General features: G+C 33.2%; 1 protein-coding gene across 2 annotated transcripts in view; it reads right to left on the bottom strand.

The window, feature by feature from the left end:
- Ir25a (ionotropic receptor 25a) overlaps positions 1-24,898 on the bottom strand; it is a 67,889-nt gene that overhangs the window by 22,563 nt on the left and 20,428 nt on the right. Inside the window, exons 1-5 of one of the 2 annotated variants that reach the window (XM_072530215.1) lie at positions 23,970-24,168; positions 17,189-17,338; positions 14,698-15,000; positions 3,183-3,381; positions 2,136-2,345 (exon numbers count right to left, since the gene is read on the bottom strand). In XM_072530215.1, coding sequence (XP_072386316.1) covers positions 2,136-2,345; positions 3,183-3,381; positions 14,698-15,000; positions 17,189-17,338; positions 23,970-24,057 — 950 coding nt within the window. In that variant the 5' untranslated portion in view covers positions 24,058-24,168. Of the gene's footprint in view, positions 1-2,135; positions 2,346-3,182; positions 3,382-14,697; positions 15,001-17,188; positions 17,339-23,969; positions 24,169-24,898 lie in introns of those variants that run through there. The other variant, XM_072530216.1, reaches the window with a different exon arrangement.

The raw sequence follows: 24,898 nt of genomic DNA, 5'->3' as shown, positions 1-24,898 counted from the left end.
ATGAGACATTAAACAATATCGTGTTTCACTTCGGGTGTCAGAATAGGATTTCTTCCACCACCTAGTTTTCCTTCGGCAATTTTACGATCTTTTATTCTATTGAAGATGTTAGAAATTGGTATTCCGTAAAGAGCAGAAGCTTGCCGATTGTTAAATTATTGGTTGAAACGTCAGCCACTGCTTTTTGTAAGTCTTCTGCTGAATATGGCCGCGCCGGTCTCTTCTTAATATAGGTTTATGGCATCTGAAAGATTTTAGATATACAACAAATTGTTTGGGGTAAAAGGAAACATGTTTTCTTTCACCCAACCATGCGTTTCCATTTACCCCGAACGTATTATTTGGATGGGGTAAATGGAAACACTTCTTAGTTCCCACCTGAACAATATTATTTACCTAATCCTAAAAACAACATGTAAACAGATAATTTCTTTACCATGGTCCCATTAAGATTCGATAAGATTAAGATTAAGATAAGATATAGACATATTTAATAATGAAAAAGAGGTTGTTTGTTGCGTTTGCTTGATTTGCTCGTCAAATTAGCGTAGTAAATAATTTAAATTAGCTTACCTTTGCATTAAACGTTCACCATTATGAAATATTATAGAATGTTAGGAGCAATGTTGCCACTACAACTAACAAACATACTGGATATTAATAAGCGGGATGTTTGAATGGGGACTTTGAGCTGTTTTCATGTACCCCTAGTTTCCATTTCCCCTGATTGACTCTATATTTTTTTTACATCCAGTAGGGTTGTGTCTGTATTTTTTTTTAACCTATTCTCTATCCTTCCATTGTTGGATGTAGGTCTCCCCCAGTTCTCTCCATCTTTCCCTATCTTGAGCTGTTCTCTGCCATGTGGGGCCTCCTTGTTTCCTGATGTTATCTTTCCACCTCATCTGTGGTCTGCCTCTTGATCTCTTTGCATTGTATGGACGCCACTTTTCGATGACATTGTTCCATTGTCCGTCTTGGAGACATTCATTGTGTCCAGCCCATTTCCATTTCAGTTTTGCTGCTTGTTCTATCGCGTCTAATGTCTTTGTTCTGGTTCTGATCCACTGGTTACGTTTTCTATTTTTAAGTGATGTACCCAACATTTGTCTCTCCATCGCTCTTTGTGCCTTCCTTATCCTATCCAAATTGGCCTGTGTAAATGTCCATGTCTGTGCTCCGTAGGTGAGCACCGGTATTATACAGTAGTTATATACCTTACTTCGTAAGTATAGAGGGATTGTTTGATTTTTTAGAACGTAAGAAAGTTTGCCGAACGCTGCCCATCCCATTCTTACTCGTCTCGATATTTCGGCTGTTTGATTTTCTCTGTTAGCTCTGATTGCTTGTCCTAGATAGATATACTCATTTACCTGTTCTATTTTTTCTGTTTGTATTTTTATTGCCTCTTGGTCTTCCGTGTTTGTCATTACTTTTGTTTTGTTGAAGTTAATTTTTAGGCCTTTTTGCAGTGATTTTTCATGAAGTTCTTCTTCTTCTTCTTAACATGCCATACACCAAAGTGCGTAGGCGACTATCTCATTACTAGAATTCTGTTCTTGGCGGCGTGACACAGCTCGCCTGTATTGTGTATTCCTGTCCATTCTTTAATATTCCTTAACCAGGATAATTGTTTGCGGCCGGCTCCTCTCCTACCTTCGATCTTCATGAAGTTCATTCAGCATTAATTCTAGTTCTTGTCGTTCCGAGGAGATCAGGAGTATATCATCCGCATATCTAATATATGTGTCTGTATATATTTACTAAATAGGGCCTCTGTTTACTCTTTTTAGCGGCCACAAAAAAGTTTAAGAATAACACCTATTGACACTCCATTATTAACCTAAAAGAAGCTCGACAACAGGCGTTAAAATTTCTAGAAAAATCTACTAGACCAAACGCCTCATTTATCTACATTTTACAATTTACAAATGACATTTGTGATAGCATTTGGATATACAGAAGGTCTCTGTTCTAACATAGATTAAAGGCATTATACAAGTTCAGAAAGTAATTTTTCATACGTATGCTTTTTACTTTTCTTTATTATGATTTTTTTTCTTTTTAATCGCAATAAATAATTCGTGAATAAATAGGAATATAAATTACAAAAGAAATGTTTATAAATTACTTACTTAATCGCTATGAAGGAATGCAGAGATAGATCAAAATAAAATGCTGAAGCTATTATCGGTTCCGTATTTAATTGGTAAGTCCTCTGCATCGTACCTAGTCTATCCTGATACGTAGTGTTCGGTAACGGTTTGACGAACAATATTGTGGCATTTCGGCAAACACATTTAATTTCACCATCGTCTTGGGTTATTGCATGCCACGCAAATTTTCTAAAACATAAATCATCATTTAACGTAATTTTTTATTTTATTCTCAATTTATTAGAGTACTTCGCCAAAATAAGATAATAAAATAAAATCGCTACTTTGGAAAAGCTGTGGGAGCAGAAAAACTTATAAATAAACTCAAATATTGAGAATTATAATAGTAATTTATAACCGTCTTTCTGATGTGTCATCTGCACCTTCAACGTTGTGTTCCTCGTCCCTAATCCTGGATAAAAAATCCTTATAGTGTGAGACTATAAGCACATGGGACATTTTTAAGGGGTCATTTGATCCAGCATAAATCACATATAAATCAATACTACAATATGTAGCAACAACTTCAGCAACGAAAGGAGTGACTTATGTTGTCAAAAAGATCAAAAATATAGTTTTTCCATAGTTCTTTATTTCTTGTGTGTCTATGACTATGCGGGAATTGACGCTTGATTTCCATAACTTTTTTGTGTATGTTAAGTAGATCATGTTTTGGTACATCTCCTCCGTTTCCTTGCTGCTGTCTTCCCATGCTTTCATTTCTATTGTAATTTTTATTTTGATAAAATTCTATACCCCAATAATCAAATAAAATAATATTTATTAGTTGCACTTTTATTGAATAGTCTTACCTAAGAGTTGAAATAATAACACTTAAAATAAGTTATCAGCTAACAAATAATGAGAAAAAAAGAGGAACCCAAATAGAAAACATTCTAGTGGCAAACTTTCTCAAATAAAATAATCGATTGAAAACATTATTATTAAAATAATAAATATTGATACAGTATTAAATTATTCGTTGATACCAATTTTATAGATTAATTTTAAAAAACCTAAAGTTACCTGTTAAAAAATGAAAGAGTATCCGCAGCATCCAAGACTCGTTTAATGTTACTTAAACTTGCCAAAATAAAATAGTTCAGCAAATCTAATTTCCTAAGTTGATTTAACTGATCTACAACTTCGTTGCCATCTTTTATCGGAGTAATGATATGTCTTGTGGCTACGTTTTGAAGAAGCGATTTGTATTTATGATCCATCACTGTTAAAAAATTATTATTGCTTAAAAACCATAATAAAGTTAACAAACAGATTAAAAAAAATTATTGGTAACGATAAATTAATGCGAAATTAAACCCACCATTTTATTTATTAACACTGTTTATTTATTTACACTGTACAGGATGTTGCTTAAAACTAAATTAGAGTGAACCATAAAACTAAAAACGTGCTCCTAAATAATGATGAACATGAATGATGAATGATGCTAATGATGATGATGAATAGGTATACATGTAATTTCGTGTGTCATGAGCCGTCTTTATTCCTTATAGAAGCATTCTGCGTAATTGGAATTTTAAACCGTTTAGTTGCTTTCCATAAGGAGTAATCAGTCCTTTTCTTAGCGGTTAATTCACCGAGATGCTTCCTTATGAATTCTCTCTGTATAACATTGTTTAATACAGTTTTATCTGTAGAATTTCTACTCATGTGCCAGTTTTATCGTAATTTTCTTTATCCTATTCCTTATTACTTATGGATAACTGTTGCCTTTAGTTCTTTGGATAATAGTTGGTGTTACTTATTATGGTGTAAGTTGGAGGTTATTGGTATTTTGTTATCCATCATTATCCAATATTCTTCGAGTTGTTTAATAAGCAAAAGTGTTAGTAATTCTTTCTAGTTGTAATCGAAATCTAGTCCAATATGTGTCTTTATTTTTTAGTCGTGGTAAGTTTCCTTTGTTTATGATAAACTTACTGATGGTAAGCAGAACAAGGGAATGATCCAAGCTCATATTTCATGCTTCTGCTATGTGTGTATATTTGGTCACAATGCCTTTTATGACATAGAAGTCAGTTGAGTCAGATGTCTAGTTTTGGATCTGTTAGCCAATACGAGCCCCTTCCCATATCAGTTGGCCAACCTATGGAATTTGCAGTCTAAGTCGATTACCATAAACAAATTATACTCTGCATATTTTTATAAGTTCCCATATTAATTAATACGGCATTTTTATTAATATTTATTAAAAACATTACCCTTATGTTTTTTTATTTATTTTCAACAATAAAAATAAATTCAACATGCCTTGATTTTTTCATAATTACGTTAAATCCAGAGGTAACTATGGAAAAATAACATCAAAACAATAATATTGTCAGTTAATGTCAACTGACCGATTCAAGACCGGTGCTCCCGGTTCAAGACCTCCCGGAAGACCATCTAAAATATGGAGGGATAGTTGGAAATCTACCTCCCAGGAAATTAACCAGAGGCAGCTTCAGAATTAAACAGATCGAAAGATCTCCAAGAGGTAGAAGAAGAAGAAGAATGTCAACTGTATTTAGTAGTATTGCAAAGCTTTTTGCCGTTTGTGGATTGTACAATGAATCGAGGTTAAGTTATCGATGAGAAAATTTGTTCAATAATTATTAGATTTTTTAATTCTGGAAAATCCAATTCGAAAATCTCGAATATGTTGCAATGGTCACGCTATAGTGTAAGAAATATAATCAGAAGATACAAAACTATAGGTTCGGTGGTCACAAAACTTAGAAATGTACGAAAAAGTAAAATAACCGAACCAAATAACAAGAAATGTACGAAAAAGTAAAATAACCGAAGCAGATCGAAGGTTATTAAGACGCATTATAGTGAAAAATCGACGAACAAATTATATGGAGTTAGACGTTTCATGGAATGACGTTATTGGAAGACACGTTTCTAGATCAACATGTCACCGAGAGGCCCACAAATTAGGATTTGGTACTTACAGAGTAAGTTTTACAGTTGAAAAATTAGTACGAATTGTTTTTAATAAATTTCATTTTATTTTAGGCTAAGGAAAAGCCACTTTTAACATTACAACAAAAGAAACATAGACTAAGTTGGTTAAAAGAGCATAATTATTGGACTCAGTCGCAATGGGATTCAATACAATGGATTGATGAGTCCAGATTTGAAGTGTATGTTGGAGACAGTAGGAGTCGCGTCATTCGCAGGAAAAATCAAGCTTTCCATTCCGACTGTCTGAAGAGAAATGTCAAATCTGGGGCAGCATGTTGTCTAAAGGTGTGGTAATGTTACATTTTATCGATGGGATTGTAAACATGGACAAATATTTGAATAGTTAAGAAGAATCTCTTTTACCGATCATGGAACACCGTTTAACATCAGCGAAAGATTTTGTCTTCTAACAAGACGGCACAGGTTGGTATACCTCAATAAAGAGTTTAAAATGGATTGAAGACCATGACATACCACTTCTGGAATGAGTTTCTCACAGTCCCGACTTGTCCCCGATAGAGACTTGTGGCACGAAATGAAAAAAGCTTTGAGAAAACATCCTGCCAGGTCCGTCAACGAATTGAAGGAAAAATTGCAAAAAATATGAGATTCGTTTACATTAGAATTTTGTCAAAACTTGGTAAAAACTATGCCTCGAAGAATTGTGGATGTCATTAAAAATAAAGGGGATGTAACTCAGTGTATATATACTAGGCGTTTTTTTTTAAATTTATTATTATTCTGTTTAATCAATAGTTTCCATTACGTTATAAAATATTTTTTATAATTAGGAAATTCAAAAATGGTGTTCGATGCATTAAAACTTCTAAAATTTACGCTGCGCTTTTATTTTTGTTCTTTAAAATTTAATTTTCTTATCAATCTAACATTGGGCCAACTAATATGTAAAGGAGATCGTAGATGGGTGTGCCTGTGAACATAACATCTCATTTTTTCTTTTTGTTGCTTTTACCTTTACTAGATATATCTCTTGCCTACAGTAAGTGGATAACGTCTTTTAATTTGACCTGATCAAATGACTTTGTAAGGTCCACGAAACATAAATATGCCGGTTTGTTGTATTCTAATGATTTCTCTTGCACTTACCTCATTATAAGTATAGCGTCGTTGCATGATCTTCCCGACCTAAAACCTTGTTCTTCTGCTAGTGTTATAATTTCATTCAATTTATTTGTTATCACTGTGGTTGTTAATTTTAGTGTTGTGTTTAATAAATTAATTCCTCTGTAATTTTCCGTGTCCGATTTGTCTCCCTTTTTGAAGAGAGGTATTAGGATGCTTGATCTTTATTCTTGAGGAATTCTGTTTTGTTCTATTATTTTTTGGATTAGTTTTACGTTATACGAAACACTCCCTGGCTAGCTCACTCAGGACGTGAATATGGCCTACTCTGGAGCAACACACGCAAACAAGTAAAAAGAAGAAACAATACACAGTTAAATTAACACATGTTTATTAAAATATTAAACAAAAAGGGCAGAAAAATACATGTTTAAATATATTGAATTTAAATAAAAATTATTTGACTTCTTGCTACAGTGTTACATTATAGTAAGGAAAAATGCTTGTCACCAAATCCTAGGTTTTATCCTGGTCTTTTCTGCTATGGTTGTTAGCAAGCCATGTTGTTAGTTGTGGATTTTCTTGCCCTGGAGTCAACTCTCCTATTGGAATGATAGTGCCATTCTCAGGCCGGTTGGTCTTCTGGATGTTAATATAAATTGACCCGCACCTGAGAAATGTATCACGGAGGTTGACTCCTAATTCAGGAGACGACACAACAATTGGTTATTATACTTTTACAGAAGTCATGAAGAAAATCCACAACTAACAACATGGCTTGCTAACAACCATAGCAGAAAAGACCAGGATAAAACCTAGGATTTGGTGACAAGCATTTTTCCTTACTATAATGTAACACTGTAGCAAGAAGTCAAATAATTTTTATTTAAATTCAATATATTTAAACATGTATTTTTCTGCCCTTTTTGTTTAATATTTTAATAAACATGTGTTAATTTAACTGTGTATTGTTTCTTCTTTTTACTTGTTTGCGTGTGTTGCTCCAGAGTAGGTCATATTCACGTCCTGAGTGAGCTAGCCAGGGAGTGTTTCGTATAACGTCTAATGTAGCAATTTTGCAATTGATACATTAGGGGTTATGACGTTAAAAATTGGTCCCAACGGGAAACGATTTGTCACTCCAACGTTGTTAGTGGTTTTTTTTTTTTTTTTTTTTTTTTTTTTTTTTTTATAGAAGAATATGAATTATGACAGAAGATATGGAAATTGGAGAATAGAATTAACGAAATATATTAACATAAGAAAGAAAGCAGGCAATGTAGCAGTTATAACGCTACAGTTTTAATAGTTGTTTGGTCAGATCTGGTCCTCCGTGTTTTAGGATTTCGTTCGGTATTCTGTCCTCTCCTGGTGATCTAGATTAAAAATCTGACCCTATAGATGCTCACAGACCGCTGGTAAATGGTATTCTAGAAAAAACCTTCAGTGGTAAGCCAGTCGCCACAGCGACATTCGACGCCTAAATGTTTCAGTAGAAACCTAAGACTGGTGAAAACATTGAATCTTTCTTTTGGAATATCAGTTATCTCGGCTCTTTGTGTAGTGTCTTTCATTTCCGGAAAAAATAAAGTTTTCTAGAATTTTTACCAATTTATTCTAAGTCTTCTAAATATGTTAATTTCTTTTATTGTTTGTTCATTTTCAGTTCTACTTTTACCTTATATCTTTAATATGTCTTTTGTGCTGCCATTCGTTGTGTTTTAGTCACGCTGTTACGTTTAATATAATATATTGGAAGTTAATTCAGCCGCAAGTTAGCAATTTCAACACTTTTTTTCTTCGATTTTTATAGAGGCGTTTAATTTCACTTCGATCTTTTATATTGTAGATCAGTCTTTATAATGTTAATACGTTGGCGTGTTGAGGAAGTACTGAGGAATTTGTCTGTTTTAGCCCGGCGACTGTGTGGTGAAATTTTCTGACAGGAACTGTGTGTTGGGGTAATTATCACCCCATTTTTTTTATTTATAAAATTGAGAAAATATTTTATTTTTACATGCAACCTTAAGATTTTAAATCATGGTTATATTGTTATATAATATTTTTCAAAGATAAATCATTTAAAAAATTTCCGTTAAAAATTCAACGATTTAAAAAATATACTAAAATTTAGTTTATATTTAAACCACTACCACAATTTTTGTTACCAAAATTTTTATTAAAGATATAGAATAAAAAAAAATACAAATTTTATAAAAAGTAACTAGGAACTTTTGTTTAAATAGCATAATTAACAATTATGTGCACATTTAGAACAAAAATATACACAATGTTCAAGACAAAGAAAAATGTCACATTTCACACATTTTTTTTGGCACTTTCTGTCCTTTCCACGGGGACACACTCCACATCTGGATGTTGTTCGTTGCTTCTTGTTTGGAGGTCCTTGAGAGTCCTCTCCGCCATCATTTCTTTTTAGTTTGGCTCTTATGTCTGATGGTATTCTTTTATTGTTACCTCTTTTTTCAATATATGGTTTAATTAGTGCCAAACCAAGTTCTTTAAAAAAAAATCTGCGTTTTAGTTTTTCAGTTGGCTTGTTATGTTGATAAATAACATAACTATTTATTCCTGCATTATTAAGCAGTGAAAAAAAAAATTGTTAGAGGCCATCGCTTACTATTTCGAGACACATTATATAACGCAGACATTTCGTCAACCATATCTACGCCACCTTTTGTGTGATTATAAAAGTCTATAATCTCAGGTTTATTTGATTTGTGGTCAAATTCTGTATCATGATGAAGTGAAGAAGCTACTAACACTATTTTATTTTTCTTCGGGACAAAGGACACCAAAGAAATGTCTTTTTTAAATCCGAAAATTGCGTGGTTTTCAGCTATGTTTTTGTAATTCAACAAGATTGTCGGTATTTCCCTCTTGTTTTTACGAATAGTTCCAACAGATGTTAACCGATGTTCATTTAGCAAATGTTCCATTAGCGGTATGCTGGTAAACCAGTTGTCGAATGTAATGTTGCGGTTAATACCACGGATTGGAATTACAAGCCTGTTTACTACATCAAACGGTCTATTACTAAATTGAAAAGGTCCTTCAGGCTGTGGGCCAACATATACCTCTAAATTTAAAATGTAGAATGTTTTGGCATCCACTAAGGCAAATATTTTAATTCCATATTTGGACGGCTTATTGGGGATATATTGCCGAAACGAACAACGTCCCCGAAAAGATTCTAATTTTTCATCGATCGTCAAGTATTAACTAGGAATAAAATATTGTTGACAATTGGATACAAATCGATCAAAAATAGCTCGTATGGCTGCCAGTTTATCTACTCTTTTTCGTTCTTCTCTATTTTCGATATTATCGAATCGTAGGTATTTTAAAAGTAATATAAATCTTTGCAGGGACATTGTTAGCCTGAAAATGTCAATTCCTCTTCCATCAGTAGCCCACAGATCCTCCAGATTTAACCTGCTGGCTTTATAAATGCCTGATAGAGATAATAATCTGAAAACTGCACGAATTTCTTCTGCGTCCGTAGACTTGGTGATATATTTATGTTGGTCATTATAATTCTGAGCGACTAAACTGATTTTTTTATTAGTGCAGTGGACAATATCTTCCCCAATAATATTATCCATGAATAATTCTCAGCAAGAAATGGACAACTTGCAATATTTTGCATTATTTCGAACACCGGGAAGTAAAGTTATTAAATTTTCTTGTCGGGTTCTAACCGATTTATTAGGACAGTTCTTTGCCCATTTTGTTTTCCCATCCCGTCCGATAAAAAACTGAGATTGCCTTACTTTATTATCTTCAAACTTATTGTTGTCTTGAGAGGAATCTTCCGACGATGATTGATTTTTCTGATTAGAACTTCCAGGTTGACAATTTTCCACTGACTGAAGTTGGTTTTCTAAAACATCCTTACTGGGACGAATTCTAACCTGCTGGCTTTCATTTTCAGATTCGCTTTCTGATCCTAACTCTGATCCAGTTAATTCATCCTGCCAAAGCTTCAAGAGAGCTTCTTGTTCTTTCTCCCAACTACACATATTTCTATATGTCTGAAATTAAAAATATCTAATCAATTTTCAATATTCCTACCAATTACATTATGTTTCTGTTAAAAAAATAAAGATAAATTGTGCTAGTATAAGAACTTACCTGTTAATAATTAACCGGTATTGTGGGGTTAAAATTACCCAAAAACTAAATATTACTGCACTTCAACTGTGTGATGGGGTTAAAATCACCCAAAAGTCCAAAGAACGCAACACCACTCGTTCAAATCTTATTTATATACTAAAATTTATGATGCAATACAAGATCTGTTATATTATGGGAAGGTACTCGTGGCGCCAGATGAATCTGGCGATGTTGCCACTATTTTAACAAGCGCTAATGATAATGGGGTGATTTTCACCCCACAACACAGTTGCCGGGTTAGTATATGAATGATATCTTTCAAGTGATATCAATTAAATAGTTCTATTGAATAAATTAAACATATAGACAGGTTTATAAAAGTCTGTTAATTTTTAGTTAATTTTTTAAAGGCATTATTTTATTTTTGTTGAAAATTTTAATTTTAGCGAAGTAGTTTTGTATCTCGGTAAGTCCAGGTTTTTTAACTTCGCCTACAGGATCATTGACATACTACCTCAATGATCTTGTTGCCGGTCCTAAGCCCGGAAAAAGGAGGAAGGTTCTTGGGTCAGATTAGCACTTTAGCCAAGTTAAAAAAACCTTGTCTTTTTTGAAAAAATATTTCTTTTTTGGTTTTCGGTACAGACTATGTATGACCTATTTTAAAAATTTGCGACTCTTAGATCAACGATGTTGCTAAAACATTTTATAGTAAAGAAGTTGCGTGACAAGCGGAAGATTCTAGTAGTTTTAAAAAGATCAAGAACGATCTAATCGAGAATGGAGACAACATAACGACAGTCAAATTCCAGTCAGCAGATGAGTACTTATGAAAATAATCAGGGAAATGTCCCGTAAAATTGATAAAACTTCTAGTCAAACCAATGAGAAATTAGAAATTTCTAGAAATTGTAATCAGAAATTTAAAAATGTTTACAGTAAAGTCGAGGAATGAATTAAAAAAAGTAAAAACGTTTTCTGGATCAAAATCGAAAGATCAAAACATATATATGTAAAATTTATTTCTCGTTACAATCAATTGTGGTTAAGTCCCATATAATAATGCCAAACCAAAACAATTACAGATTCTTCTATAGTATTTATATAAGCAGTATTCATACTTTTAATTCAATTAAGTCGTGATAAAATCCACAATTAGTACCACGATTTAATATACAGCTGTGTGGTGATTTGAAACCATCAGTTTTGATTTTTGTATTCTGAAAATATAGTCGGCAATTGATTTTTGGCGCAATTACCTGCTCTTATAGTATCTTGATAGACTTTTAGTGTATTAAGCTTCTGTAGAAGGAGCTACTAGACTGCAATAACATTAAGACATTAAGTTAGGTATTTTCTGTAAATACTGTATACTACTGTATAAATATAAATGTAAATCAAGGTTCTGAAACTACACTGACCGGCAAAAAAGTAGCCACCCTATAAATTTCCAAAAATAAAAATTCATTAGAAGTTTTTTGCACTGTTTTACATTGTATACTCAACATCTTTTTATTTTTAATACAAAAAATGGTCATTACTGCTTGATTCTTTAGCATAATTTATTTAATTAGAAGGCTACAAAAGAAAATAGCGTAATATCGAAACGAATTACTTCTTCTTCTTATGGTGCCTATCCGTTACGGATGTTGGACACTAACATGGCTATTCTCTGTTGGCTGCTGCCCTGAAAAGTTCGGTCAAAAAAACGAATTACAAACAACAAAAATTAAGGGTGAACTTGAACAACATTGTCTTATATCGGGTATTATGCCCTAAAACAGTATTGGAGGAGAATCTGTGACTATGACAGCGGTAAAGGGGTGCCCTCAAGGGGGAGTATTATCGCCTCTGCTGTGGTCTTTGGTTGTGGATGACCTTCTCACTAAGTTGATGATTCTGGTTTTATAACCCAAGATTACGCAGATGACCTAGTTGTTACAATTAGAGGCAAGCATGACCAGACTATATCTAGTCTCATGCAAACTGCTCTTAACGAAATTAAAAGTTGGTGCTCGAAAGAGGGCTTAAATGTCAACCCCAGTAAAACGACTTTGATACCTTTCACTAGGAGACGTAAATACAATTTACAGGCTCCAACTATGAATGGCATCACATTAGACTATTCCAAGGAAGTAATATATCTGGGGGTAACCCTAGATCAAAAACTCACCTGGAATAGTCATATTGGAAAAATCTTAGAAGAAATTCCATTGGATTCTAAGGACATGCCGACAGATGCTATGCCAGTCAAATTCGACTTTGAAACACCCTTTGAAGTGGTCATAAAAAACCACCAAATGGGTGAAGAAATTGAACCAAAAGTGGAAGAAGGTTCACTCGTATGGTATACGGATGGATCTAAGATAGATGAAAGGGCAGGAGTGGGAGTTACTGGGCCCAATTTCAGGCTATCTAAATCTCTTGGAAACGCCCCAACTATCTTCCAAGCAGAAATACATGCTATAGACATAAGTGCCTAAGAATGTCCAAAAGTCCTTATTTTATCAGACAGCCAAGCCGCCTTAAAGGCTCTAAAGTCATTTACATGTGAGTCGAAGTTGGTTAGGGACTGTAAACAATCTCTCAAGAAGCTGGCGGAACGCAACAATGTAACTGTGATGTGGGTGCCAGGTCACAAGGGAATTGCAGGAAATGAGGAAGCTGACAGCCTCGCAAAAGAAGGAGCTAATACCCCATTCCAGGGTCCGGAACCCTTCTGTAGACTATCGAAAAGCCACATCAGAGAGGAACTCCGTACCTGGGAACTCAATCAACTAAGATCATATTGGTCTAACACACCAGGACAAAGGCAAGCTAAAAGGCTCATAAAAGTGTCGCCTAATGCAACAAACCGCCTTCTCGAAATGAGTAAAAAAGATATCAAAATGGTCACTGGCCTTCTCACTGGTCACTTCCCTCTGAGATATCATCTCAAGAAGATAGGCAAATCAGATAGTGAGAACTGTCGTTTCTGTCACAATGAAAAAGAAACGGCAGAACAAATACTATGCAACTGCGTAGCATTGTTCTGCAAAAGACTAAAATTCCTAGGAGAGGTCAGTCTGGCGTCCTCTGACATAGGAAACAAGTCACCTAGGAAGCTAATCAACTTCATCAGAAGTATTGGCATTCTAGAGTTTAACTAGATTAAGGTGTGCACAAAAGATCTCTATAGGTCGAAGTGCGGTGAGGCCGCATGGCCTTAACGACCTCACATAATCTAATCTAATCTAATGCCCTAAAACATCAATAACCGTTGCATACGATTTAGGAGGAAAAGGAACAAATTTTAAATAAAAACATACTTTTTCACGAAGCTTCTTCTTCTTTCTGGCTGGCCTGTTTGACTTCTAACCCTTAGATAAAGTTTATCCCAAAGATGTTCGATAATATTCAGATAAGGCTCCAGGTTGGCCATTCTAGAGTATTTATTCCTATTTCCCCTTAAGTAATTTGTTACGATTTTTAATTCATATGCATTTAATTGATATTTGGTATTATCATGCATAAAGTCAAAATTGTCTCAATAAATGAACCAAATGAAACTACTGCGTGTACCCTTAGTTCTTGATGACATTGAAATTTATATGAAAGGAAATTATTCATTTTCACAATTTTTAATACCGTGGAATTATGAATATGAAACTGGTCTGCAATGGTCCGAGAACTTATTTTAGAATGTCCTACAATTCAATTTTCAAAATTTGGTACAATCCTTTGAATTGTTGAATGACTTGGAATTGGTTTATTGCGATATCTTACGCTAAATAAAGAACTGACAATTCGCGCACTATTGCCTGAATAAAACATTTTTATTATTGCTACTTTCTCCTGAACTAAATACATTTTTAATCAACTTTATTGTTTTTTAAACAATAAATCACAACATTAAAATTTTGGCAATTCAAATATTATATGACCAAACGCAACATGTCATACACATTCTTGCACAGCGTGTGGCCTGACTTTAAGGGGTGGCCTGAAAAATGTATTATATTCTTGCAAAATTTTGGAATACGTTTAATTCGTAGAACAATTTTAACATTTGTTTCCGATACATATTTCAGTCCTCTACAAATAGTTTTTCTTGACTTTTTGTGCAAAATAATTAGGGAAGAAGAAATTCAACAATTTAGAATTTTTCACTGGGTTTTCTATGGCCCGTTTGACGATTCACCACCCTGTGTATATATATATATATATATATATATATATATATATATATATATATATATATATATATATATATATATATATATATATATATATATATAATATTTATTAATATACATTATATGTGTGATATCATTTGCTATACGTGAGGATATCAATAGTTTTGACTTACCAAAAGAATGGTCAAAGAGAATTGCGGCATTTGTAATATTTTGATTTAAAACAATAGTCCGAACGATTTCAGGTATTAAATCAGCAGGAGGACTTATCTGTACCAAATACTTCTTCTCGTTATCATCTATGTTTCTCCATTGTCTCAAATCGCCTACTTGACCAAAAGAAGCACTTACAGTTGGCAAGGCTAAGGCTGCTGTGAAAGATTTTACTGTTTCTGATCCTAGACCTGTCATAGTAGTGTCCAAAACCAAGTGCGGAGGCGTCTTGCCTTCTAACATTTCGTTGTAAGTTGTGCATACTAAAATAAAAAAAAATTGTAACTTAATTTTTTCTGCGTGATAAATAAACAAATTTAATAATATTGTTAGTTTACATAAAATATGAAATGTACTCTCCTAGACAAAATTATCGTACCTATGCTTACTGTGTTAAAAAAATGATAAATAAAATAAAATAAAAATGATAATAAGCAAGTGTTTAACTTCACTAGAACGATAAGCAGAACTGGATGCAATTAACTGTACGGTTTTTTAATTCATTTTAGTATTATTATTTTTTTTTTTTTGTTCAAATTGCTTCAGTCATTGAAATTGTAGGTTTTTATTTTTCGTTGACTGTACTTTAAGTAAACAGTTTAACCAGCATTTCGTAGAGTGTAAGGTGACGTTAAATTTTTAGGCAGTAACAAAATATAAGCCTTTTATTTATTGAGCATTGATTATACCTCTAACCGAATATGAAGATATTAAGGTAATGACTTTGGTTGAAGTGGGTCAAAATTGCCACTACGTGCCCCGTATGCACGGGGATACGTTGGGCATGCATCTTCTTCTTCAATCGTCGCGTCGGCAATCATCATAGCTGTTCGGACTTTTGAGACGGATGCTCTGAAAAGTTCATTTGATGTACATTCCTACCACTCTCTCAGGTTGCGCAGCCGTGACATTCTACGCCTCCCTATGCTTCTTTTTCCTTGGATCTTTCCCTGCATAATCAGTTGAAGCAAGGTGTATTTCTCTCCACGTGTAATATGTCCGAGATATTCCAATTTTCTTGTTTTAATTGTATTTAAAATTTCTATTTTTTTATTCATCCTACTCAGAATCTCTTTGTTTGTGACGTGTTCTGTCCACGATATTTTCAGAATTCTTCTATACACCCACAGCTCGAATGCTTCCAGTTTTTTTATTGATGTCGCATTCAAGGTACAAGATTCCATTCCATAAAACAAAGTTGAATAAATGTAGCACCTCGCCAACCTAACTCTTAGTTCCAATTTTAAATCCCTTGTACATAGCACTCTTCTCATTTTGTTGAAATTTGCTCTAGCCTTTTTTATTCTGATTTTGATCTCCTGAATGTAATTATTTGTGGAGTTAATCATTGTTAGACCGTACTCTTTTCCATACTCCGCTATTCTGGTCACCAGTCTCTGAATAGGTCTTCAATATTTTCGGCTAAGATCACAATGTCATCCGCATATCTAATGTTGTTAATGGGAATTCCATTTACCTGTACCTTTCTTTAACTTTCTTGTGTAGGTTAACCACATCATATTTATTTTGAAGGTCTTCGATCTCTTTACATCTCTACATGTCACCATCTTCAGTACCATTACCCTTTCTGAGATAGGGGAACAGCATTCCACCGCTCTGTTAGATTTTGTATTAACTATTAGTGCCACGCCGTGTGTGTGTGTGTGTTGGTTATTTTCGCTACCGGAATAATATATTGTGGCTTCGTCTGTTGAAAAACAACCTGAGTTGGACCACCTGGCTTCATTGATACCCAGTACATCGATATTCAACCTGTTCATTTCTTTAATGAACTTCTAAATTTCTCTGAATTTCTAAAATTTCTTTCATTTAATTAATGAGTCTTAAGCGGTTTTGCAGTCCAAAAGCAGTGATATTTTTCCAGAACCTTCAACCATTCAAAAATACATTAATTTTCTTTTTTAGTTCAAAAAGAAAACGGCTAGTTTTTGTCTGTTTTATGTGATATTGCTGCTTTTGTTCCTGTAAAACCGTAAGTAATTCAGATTTTTTGCAATGAAGCCGACTTTAGTTTTGTAAATAAAAAAACTGTAGTTATAACACTTTAGAATAATGTTAACTTCTATTTTATGTAAACTAATGTTTATAAACCCTTTTTGAAATAAAAATAATTTTTTGTGAACATTAAAATTCAATTTACTCAGTTGTGAAAAGAAATGACATATTTGGTTTTTCCCTGTACCCTTCATATGACTTTCACATCAATCGTCTTAAAAAAATATCAAATTATTTATTTTCCTCTTTTTACTTAAAGAACTTTATTTGCTTTTTCAAAAACATAAAAATTCAGATTAACTGTTGGTTAAGTATTGGTAACAGATTTATTTATCCTAATAATTCTCTTTTTTAATTAAAAATTGATAAAATCTTTGTCAAATATCGATATCAAAAATGAAGTAAACAGGTAATTAAAAATTTAAATTTACTTACGTGTATCCAAAAACGCTGTTGAATCGGTTCTATTGCCAACAACTCTTTTTAAGTCGACGCTTATTCCAAGTTTACTGTTCTTTTTTAAATAGGTTAAGGCGACATCCAAAGCTTTATCTGCCACTTCATTTCCTTCTTCATTGACGAACACTGAATCAAAATAATACACAATCCTGTGTATATTTTAAATTGTATTGAAAATATATCAGATTTTTAAATTTTAAATTTAAATTTTATTAAATAAGAGCAATTTTGTACATTATTCAACGGAATACCGAAAACACAAATCAATACACGGTCACTTCAGTTGTTGGTTCAGTTTCAATTCAGTTGGAGAGGTGATTGTGTTTATACATTAGTTTTGACCATTGAAGCAATTGGTGATCTTATAGCGACAAGGGAACAAGCCACATTTGTTCCAAAATGAGTTACACATATTTTTAATAAAAATAGGCACCTACTAACTTATCCTATGAAAAGTATCTCTATTGCTCTATAAATGACGCTTTAAATTAGAAGAACCCTAGTTCCTTTAAAAGTAAAATTAAGTATTTTTAAGTGTAAGAACGATTTTTAGAAATGACTGCGCCATGCAGTATGACAGCTCGTTAAAATGCGTATTATAATGATTCTGCAAGTGATTTTAATTTATATTTTGATTCCGATGATAATGTGAAGGGCAAGGCTTGTGTAGAAAGTAATAGTGAGAGTAAAAGACATTCAGGTATCGATAAAAGAGTGAGTAATTCAAATATATGTAACTTATCCTTTTTTAAGTAAAGGTATTGTGGCATTTATTATTACTAACTTAGAAACACTAGAATTAGAATTCAAAAATTGCAAAGCAAAGGTCAAGTGATTAATAGAGGATCTTGGAAATAGTAAATATTACTAATGTTTCTATTATAGAATTCCGAGAAATTACCGCAGTCTCTCAAGGACGAATACAACAAATCACAATTTTACGTTTTCGTCGAGTTTCCGGCGTCTGAAAAGCGAAAACTATCTAATACGAGAAACAACGCTAATAGAAAACTAACGCCAGCCAAGATGACAGCGCCATCAGTTGGATATGTAGCTACAGATTGGTACTCTGAAATGGATAAATTAAATATTACTTATAATTTTCACAAGGACGACTGGCACGGAACTATTCCAAGATGGACAAGAATAAGTCACCACTTGGAATCTATGAGAAATAATAAAAGTATAAATATCGATAAAGAACTAAAGAAGCCTAAATTAGATATAGGTATCATAGCTGAATCTCTACAACCCTAGGTAGTGCGTCCCCAGGTGGTGGATAGGAGAATTCCCGACCCTGTTTACCGTTGGGTAGGAGGGAAATAAAGTACCTCCCGTGGACCAATACATTTTGGTAATTCCAATTCTTACAGTGAAGAGAAAAACAGTGCATATCTAAAAATTCTACATAAAAACATTTACAGGTACCATAAAAGGTTCAAATCATAAAGTGGTGTTAACTAGATAATTATTTTTACGATGTGTGGATCTGTTTTAAATTCCATTTAAGTTTATTATTTATTTAAGTTTATTATTATTTAAATTTTGGAACTAGTACAGGTGAACTAATTTATCGAATTGAAGGATTAAGCCAATATGTATGTATGTTACGGTCGATGTGATAAGTCCGGTCTGTCTTAATAATTATCGGTAAATATTAATAGTAACCGTAGCAGTTGGTCAATGTAATTAATAATGCCTTTATAATTAAATTTACCGGCTATTGTTAATACTTTCCTAACAATCCTGGTTAATGTAATAAAAACGCAGTTTGGGCTTCGCTATTGTCTATTTATGAAATTTGGTAATACAGTTAGGCACTGAAATATAATTTATCAATCAAAGAACCTAACTAGACATGTAATAAGTAAAAACAGAATCGTATTTGATAATAAAGTTAAACACAAACAGAACTTATTAATCAAACAACCTAACTAGCAGACTCGTATTTGGTAATAAAGTTAAAATGCTTAAATTTATCAATCAAAAACCTATCTAGACATGTAATAAGTAAGAACAGCCGCGTATTTGGTAATAAAGTTAAAAACTTAAACAGAACTTATCAATCAAAAAACCTAACTATAAGTCAAAGAACAAAATACTTGGTAGGTAATTGTTGCATGAAATGTTTTTTGCTTACTAAAATAATAGTATAATTCTACAATTTTATAATTATACTATTATTTTAGTAGGCAAAAAGTAACATTTCATGCAACAATTTCCTGCCAAATATTTCGTTCTTTGAGTTATAATAGACATGTAATAAGTAAAAAGAGGCTCGTATTTGGCAATAAAGTTAAAACACTTAAACAGAATTTATCAGTCAAAAATCCCAACTAGACATGTAATAGGTAAAAACAGACTCGTATTAGGTAATAAAGTTAAACATAATTACTATTTAAATGGGAATAAGCCACAATTAAAGGTTAAAGTACGTTCATTCGGGGTAACTTTGATCCACAGGGTCTAATTTTGCACCATTTACTTTTTTTGACATTAGTGTACATTATAAGTAGTATTCTTGCTGTTAAAATTGTTTAATTTGGATAAATTGCAATAGATGTCTCTGTCATTGACATTTCCGTTTAGTTTGAAGGCGTCTGATATGTTTTATTGTGTCAACCTTGAGTTTTTATACGGTCTGTAAAGTGCTATGTTGTAAACAATAATTCAAACAGTAAGTATCCAGGTATTTTAATTATTTTATTAATGATTTAGGATCACTTTCGGTACATCAGAACATCCAGTTTCATTAAAATAACCCGGAATTGCAGCAAAAACTGGCCGGCCTGATAATTTTTATGATTTCAGGCTAACTTTGCACCACATTGAAACTGGTTCAAAATTACCCTGACGATTTAAAATTGCGTGAAAATTTATTTATTGAATTTAATTTTGTATTTCAGGATTTCCCGAAATGCTGAGAAAACAGATACACAGTCTACATACTGGGGTCCGTCGGTATGGAACTAAAAGCCGATATACAGAGCAACACCTACAAACGGTACTAGAACAGGTTAAAAGTGGAATGCTGAGTGAAAGGCGACTTCAAAACACTACGATATCCCGCGTAATACAATTCGAAATAAATTAAAACGAAATCATTCAAAAAACGTAGAAAGACCTACAGTATTTTCTCAAGAAGAAGAAAAGTCGATAGCCAAGCATGTTATTTCTTTAAGTGATGATGGAATTCCAATATCTTTGTTTGATGTGAGATGCATTGCACAAAGTTACCTAAATTCTCAAGAGAGAAAAGTATCACAGTTTAAGGAAAATTTACCAGGCTGGGATTGGAGCCAATTATTTGTAGAGAGAAACCGCACAGAACTTGCTGAACAATTTCAAACGAATATTTCGATAAGGAGGGCTCAAGTAAATGAAGAAATAATAAGTAAGTTTTTTGATAACTTGGAGATAGAAATTTCTGATGTCGCATCCAACAATTTTACCACTTTGTGTTGTGCAAATGCAGATGGAGAGTTTCTACCTCCATATGTAATAATGAAAGGTAGTCTGAAGTGGTCGGATTGGATTTTTGGTGCACTTAATGGTACGAAGTTGAACAACTTAAAATCGGGCTGGATTGAAAATTCTGCATTTAATGACTGGCTTAAGACACATTTTCTACCGTACGCCAACAAAAGCGAAGGTAGAAAAATCTTGATAGGTGACAACATGTCAGCACATATTTCAATAAAGACATTAACACTTGCAAGGGAACATAATGTTCGTTTAATATTTTCCCTCCAAACTCTACCCACTTACTGCAACAGCTGGATGTGGGGTATTTTGCCAGCCTTAAAACATATTGGCGGCAAATTTTAACCCAGTGGAGAGCGACCAAGGAAGGAAGAAAGACAGTCTTCTTCTTGATGTGCCTATCCGTTACGAATGTTGGCGATCATCATGGCAATCTTTATCTTATCTGCAACAGCGCGGAAAAGCTGCACAGATGTTGTATTGAACTAGATTCTGAGGTTCTTTAACCAAGATGTTCTTCTTCTTCCTGGACCTCGTTTTCCAAATATTTTTCCTTGCATGTCCGAAGAACTGTAACTTTCGAGATTTGATGGTGGTCAGTACTTCTCGATTCTTATTCATTCTTCTGAGGACCTCCTTATTTGTGACTCGGTCAGTCCACGGGATCTTAAGCATTCTCCGATATAGCCACATCTCAAATGCTTCCAGTTTTCTGCACATATCTTCGTTCAAGGTCTACGATTCAACACCATAAAAAAGGACAGAGAAGACATAGCATCGCAGCATTCTTACTTTTGTATCAAGAGAGAGGTTGTGACTCTTGAAGAAGGCCCCCACCCGATTGAAGGTGGATCTAGCTTTTCCGACACTGCTGCTCGTAATCTCAAAAAGGGGTTTGAGGCTTCACGAATTTATCCCACTGACAGAAACAAGGCATTGCCAAAACTTCCGTTGTATGCTCGACCAATCGGTGAAATAAATGAAGATATTGGAAAAGAATTTAAATTATACGTAGAAAAGATTCGTGAAAATGATTTGCAAAACGTTACAAGGGCAAAACAATTATGTCTTCCAATAACTGCTGGCAAAAGTGTTTCAGTCGAAGAAGTAAACCAGTATTATCAAAACAAGAGTTCAACTACTAGCAATACTAGAAAATCTACACCAAGAGGTGGACCGAACTCACAAGATGTAATAAAACCACGAGGTGGACTAAAAACACGATGTGGACCAAAACCACGAGGTGGACCAAAAACACGAGGTGGACCACAAATACGACGGGGTCATAGATCTCAAGGATCTATTACTATCAACAGAACTGTTGAAGAAGCAGAATACATACCTGCAATTGAGGACAATGTGCAAGAAAAGGAAGACGTTGACGAGGTAAATCAAGAACAGATGCTGGATTATGGAGATCTGCACGGTCAGCAAATTTTGGAAGAAACCAATATGACTGAAATTATAGTCGAGGACTCAATTGGCTACAATTTCGACATTGACAATATGCCAGTAGATATTATACTAACAGAAAGGACAGAACAGGATCAAATCGTCAGTAATGAAGATGAACACATAGTAAGTAGAATGAAGAAAAATAAAGTTAAAAATTGCAGTGGCGTACAAATTCTTGGTAAATCAATTTTTTTGCGTTTTCACTCCCGTACGAGGGAGGTTTTAAGGGGAAGCCCGGGGTTAAAAATGGTAAACGTTTTTGGATCTTTTTTGGGATCCCAACATTAATATTTTTGGCAAAATTCAACTTGTTTGTATGATTTTTAGAGGCTCACTGGTATTTTCGTGTCTGACGACTGGAGTAATAGAATGTATTGTATTGTAGTGTTCTGTGCTGGCTTTACCATATAGCTTGCATTGTGACTTAACATTAATAAACGTGTTGTAGTCAAATTGTTAATTTTCTTCAATTGCTCCAACGCAATAAGGTAATATTTGTTGTTTACATCTTCGTGTAAAACTTCTATCATTAAATGCCCCATATAGCACCCCCGTGAATTAATAGTTTCGACAACTGCAAAATCGATTATCGGCAACAATTTTTCGAATTTTTCTTATCATCGTAGCAAATCTCGATATATTTTTTTCTTAAGGTACTTTCATCGGAAATGCTAAATTTACAATAGTTCTGAAAAAATGAGGAAAAAGTGACATTGTTTACTTTTGAAATTGGAAATTCCGAAGATAAGAAGGCATCGAAAAGGTCCTAGTTAAAAAGTTGCAGCTCGGTTTTTTGAGTCCCTAAGCACTGCGCCATTGTCAATTGTCCTTTTGAATTGGGCCCTTTAAGAGCTTTTTCACACTTTTTAAAGTAATAAGGTATCTTTTATGCTGATTAAATAAACATTTTCACTCAGAAAAAATCTAAAACAAAAAACCAAAGTTTATTCACACGTTTTTTTACCGAGACATGCGTTGACAATGGCTCCCACTTGTCTTAAAATGAAAATAGTTACAATTTTAGAGCAATCTTGACAAAATAGTTTTCCTCCGTCTACCTTTAATTCAGGATTTGGCTGAATTCAAGCACTAGTTTGGACATTGCGATATAAACAAATTAACGAAGTCACGGGTTACGTAATAAAATTACACTGTGCACTTTTAAAATTTGCCTCAATACACTTTTACACTGTTTGATGCGAAAACCATAACTTAAACCAATGTAAGTTTCGGGGATTCATACAGCTACTTATTCCTAAAAGCTTCACCGACATTTCCGCTCCTTTTGGATTCCGGAAAACCCCGTCCCACTAAAAGTGTTTATGTATGTTTGATTTTGTTTGTATATATATATATATATATATATATATATATATATATATATATATATATATATATGGGTCGTTAATTGTTTACCAGTTTACCTAATACCTTTTATTACAATAGTAGGTGCATCCAAAATTATTCAAAGAAATAGAGGTTCTATTACTCGGGGAATTTGAACGAACAATTTAGAGAAAAGGTCGACACATTCAGAAAATATTGGCAGTATACATTTTTTTATATAAAATTATGCAGAGATATGCAGTTTCTTGTAAAAATATGAAATTTATGCAAAATATGCCAGATATGCAAAAAAATGCATTTATTCCGGTCTCTAATAATCATGATGAAGATTACGATTAATTCATTTTATTGATTTGGTGTGGTTTTTGTCTATAGAAAAGTGAAGTGAACAATTCCACAGCTACAAGTTTAACTTTGACCTACATTTGCATAATTAAACATATTTTCCTTTTCCAAGTAAATTAATACTTACGAATGTTTAGGTTCTGCGTCGTTTGGGAGTTGCACTGTTTAAAAAGAAAAACATTTAAAATTACAAACAAGTGTGCTTCAAACAACATTTTGTTACTTAATAAAGTTTTTCTGTTACATGAAATTAATAGGTGATGTTTGAAAAATCGATCATAATATTCACGTATGAACAGATAATGGTATAGTTTTTCACTTATTTACTTTCGTTGCCATAGGAAGTGTTTGAATGTACACATCGTACACATATATTTAATAAATAAAGAAGAGATATTTTATCAGGTTCGTCTTAGTGATTTACTTCGAGGATGACCAAAATTTTAATACATTTATATTATTATATATTAATAACTGTAATACTTAAAGTTTTTCTTATTATGTTTTTCTGGTGTGGGGCTTCTAGTCCTCCATCGAGATCGTCCCAAATGACAGATAAGGGAATTTACTTTCACATATGGGTGGTACCGGGGAAATGAAATACTCGGCGTGAACCAAAACTAACAAAATTAAACGTAAACATAAATTAAACAAATTTTATTTTTTGTTGAAAAAATTAAACAAAAAACAAAATTTATTTAATGTAAAACGAGGCAACTTTGTGACAGATTCAGCAGTTTTTTTCAATTTCAAGATATTTTTTATGGAATTATTATATTGAAAAATTTACTTTCTTCTTCTTCTTGATATGCCTATCCGTTACGAATGTTGGCGATCATCATGACAATCTTTATCTTTATGACAAAATTAAAATATAAAGAAGACAAAAAGAACTATACTGATAAAATTCAAGAAGCAAAAAAGCATTGTTTCCAGAATACTTTTCACAACAAAAATAACTATCAAAAGCAAAAATTTATTTGGAAAACAGTTAATATCAAAACTGGAAAAAAGGACAGTATAAAAACATAGAAAAAATCGAACACTTAGGAAGTT

This window comes from Diabrotica undecimpunctata, chromosome 4 (assembly GCF_040954645.1).
Source record: "Diabrotica undecimpunctata isolate CICGRU chromosome 4, icDiaUnde3, whole genome shotgun sequence".
Classification (NCBI taxonomy): domain Eukaryota; kingdom Metazoa; phylum Arthropoda; class Insecta; order Coleoptera; family Chrysomelidae; genus Diabrotica; species Diabrotica undecimpunctata.
Note: the sequence above shows the minus strand (reverse complement) of the source record. Positions and strands in the feature narration are given on the sequence as shown.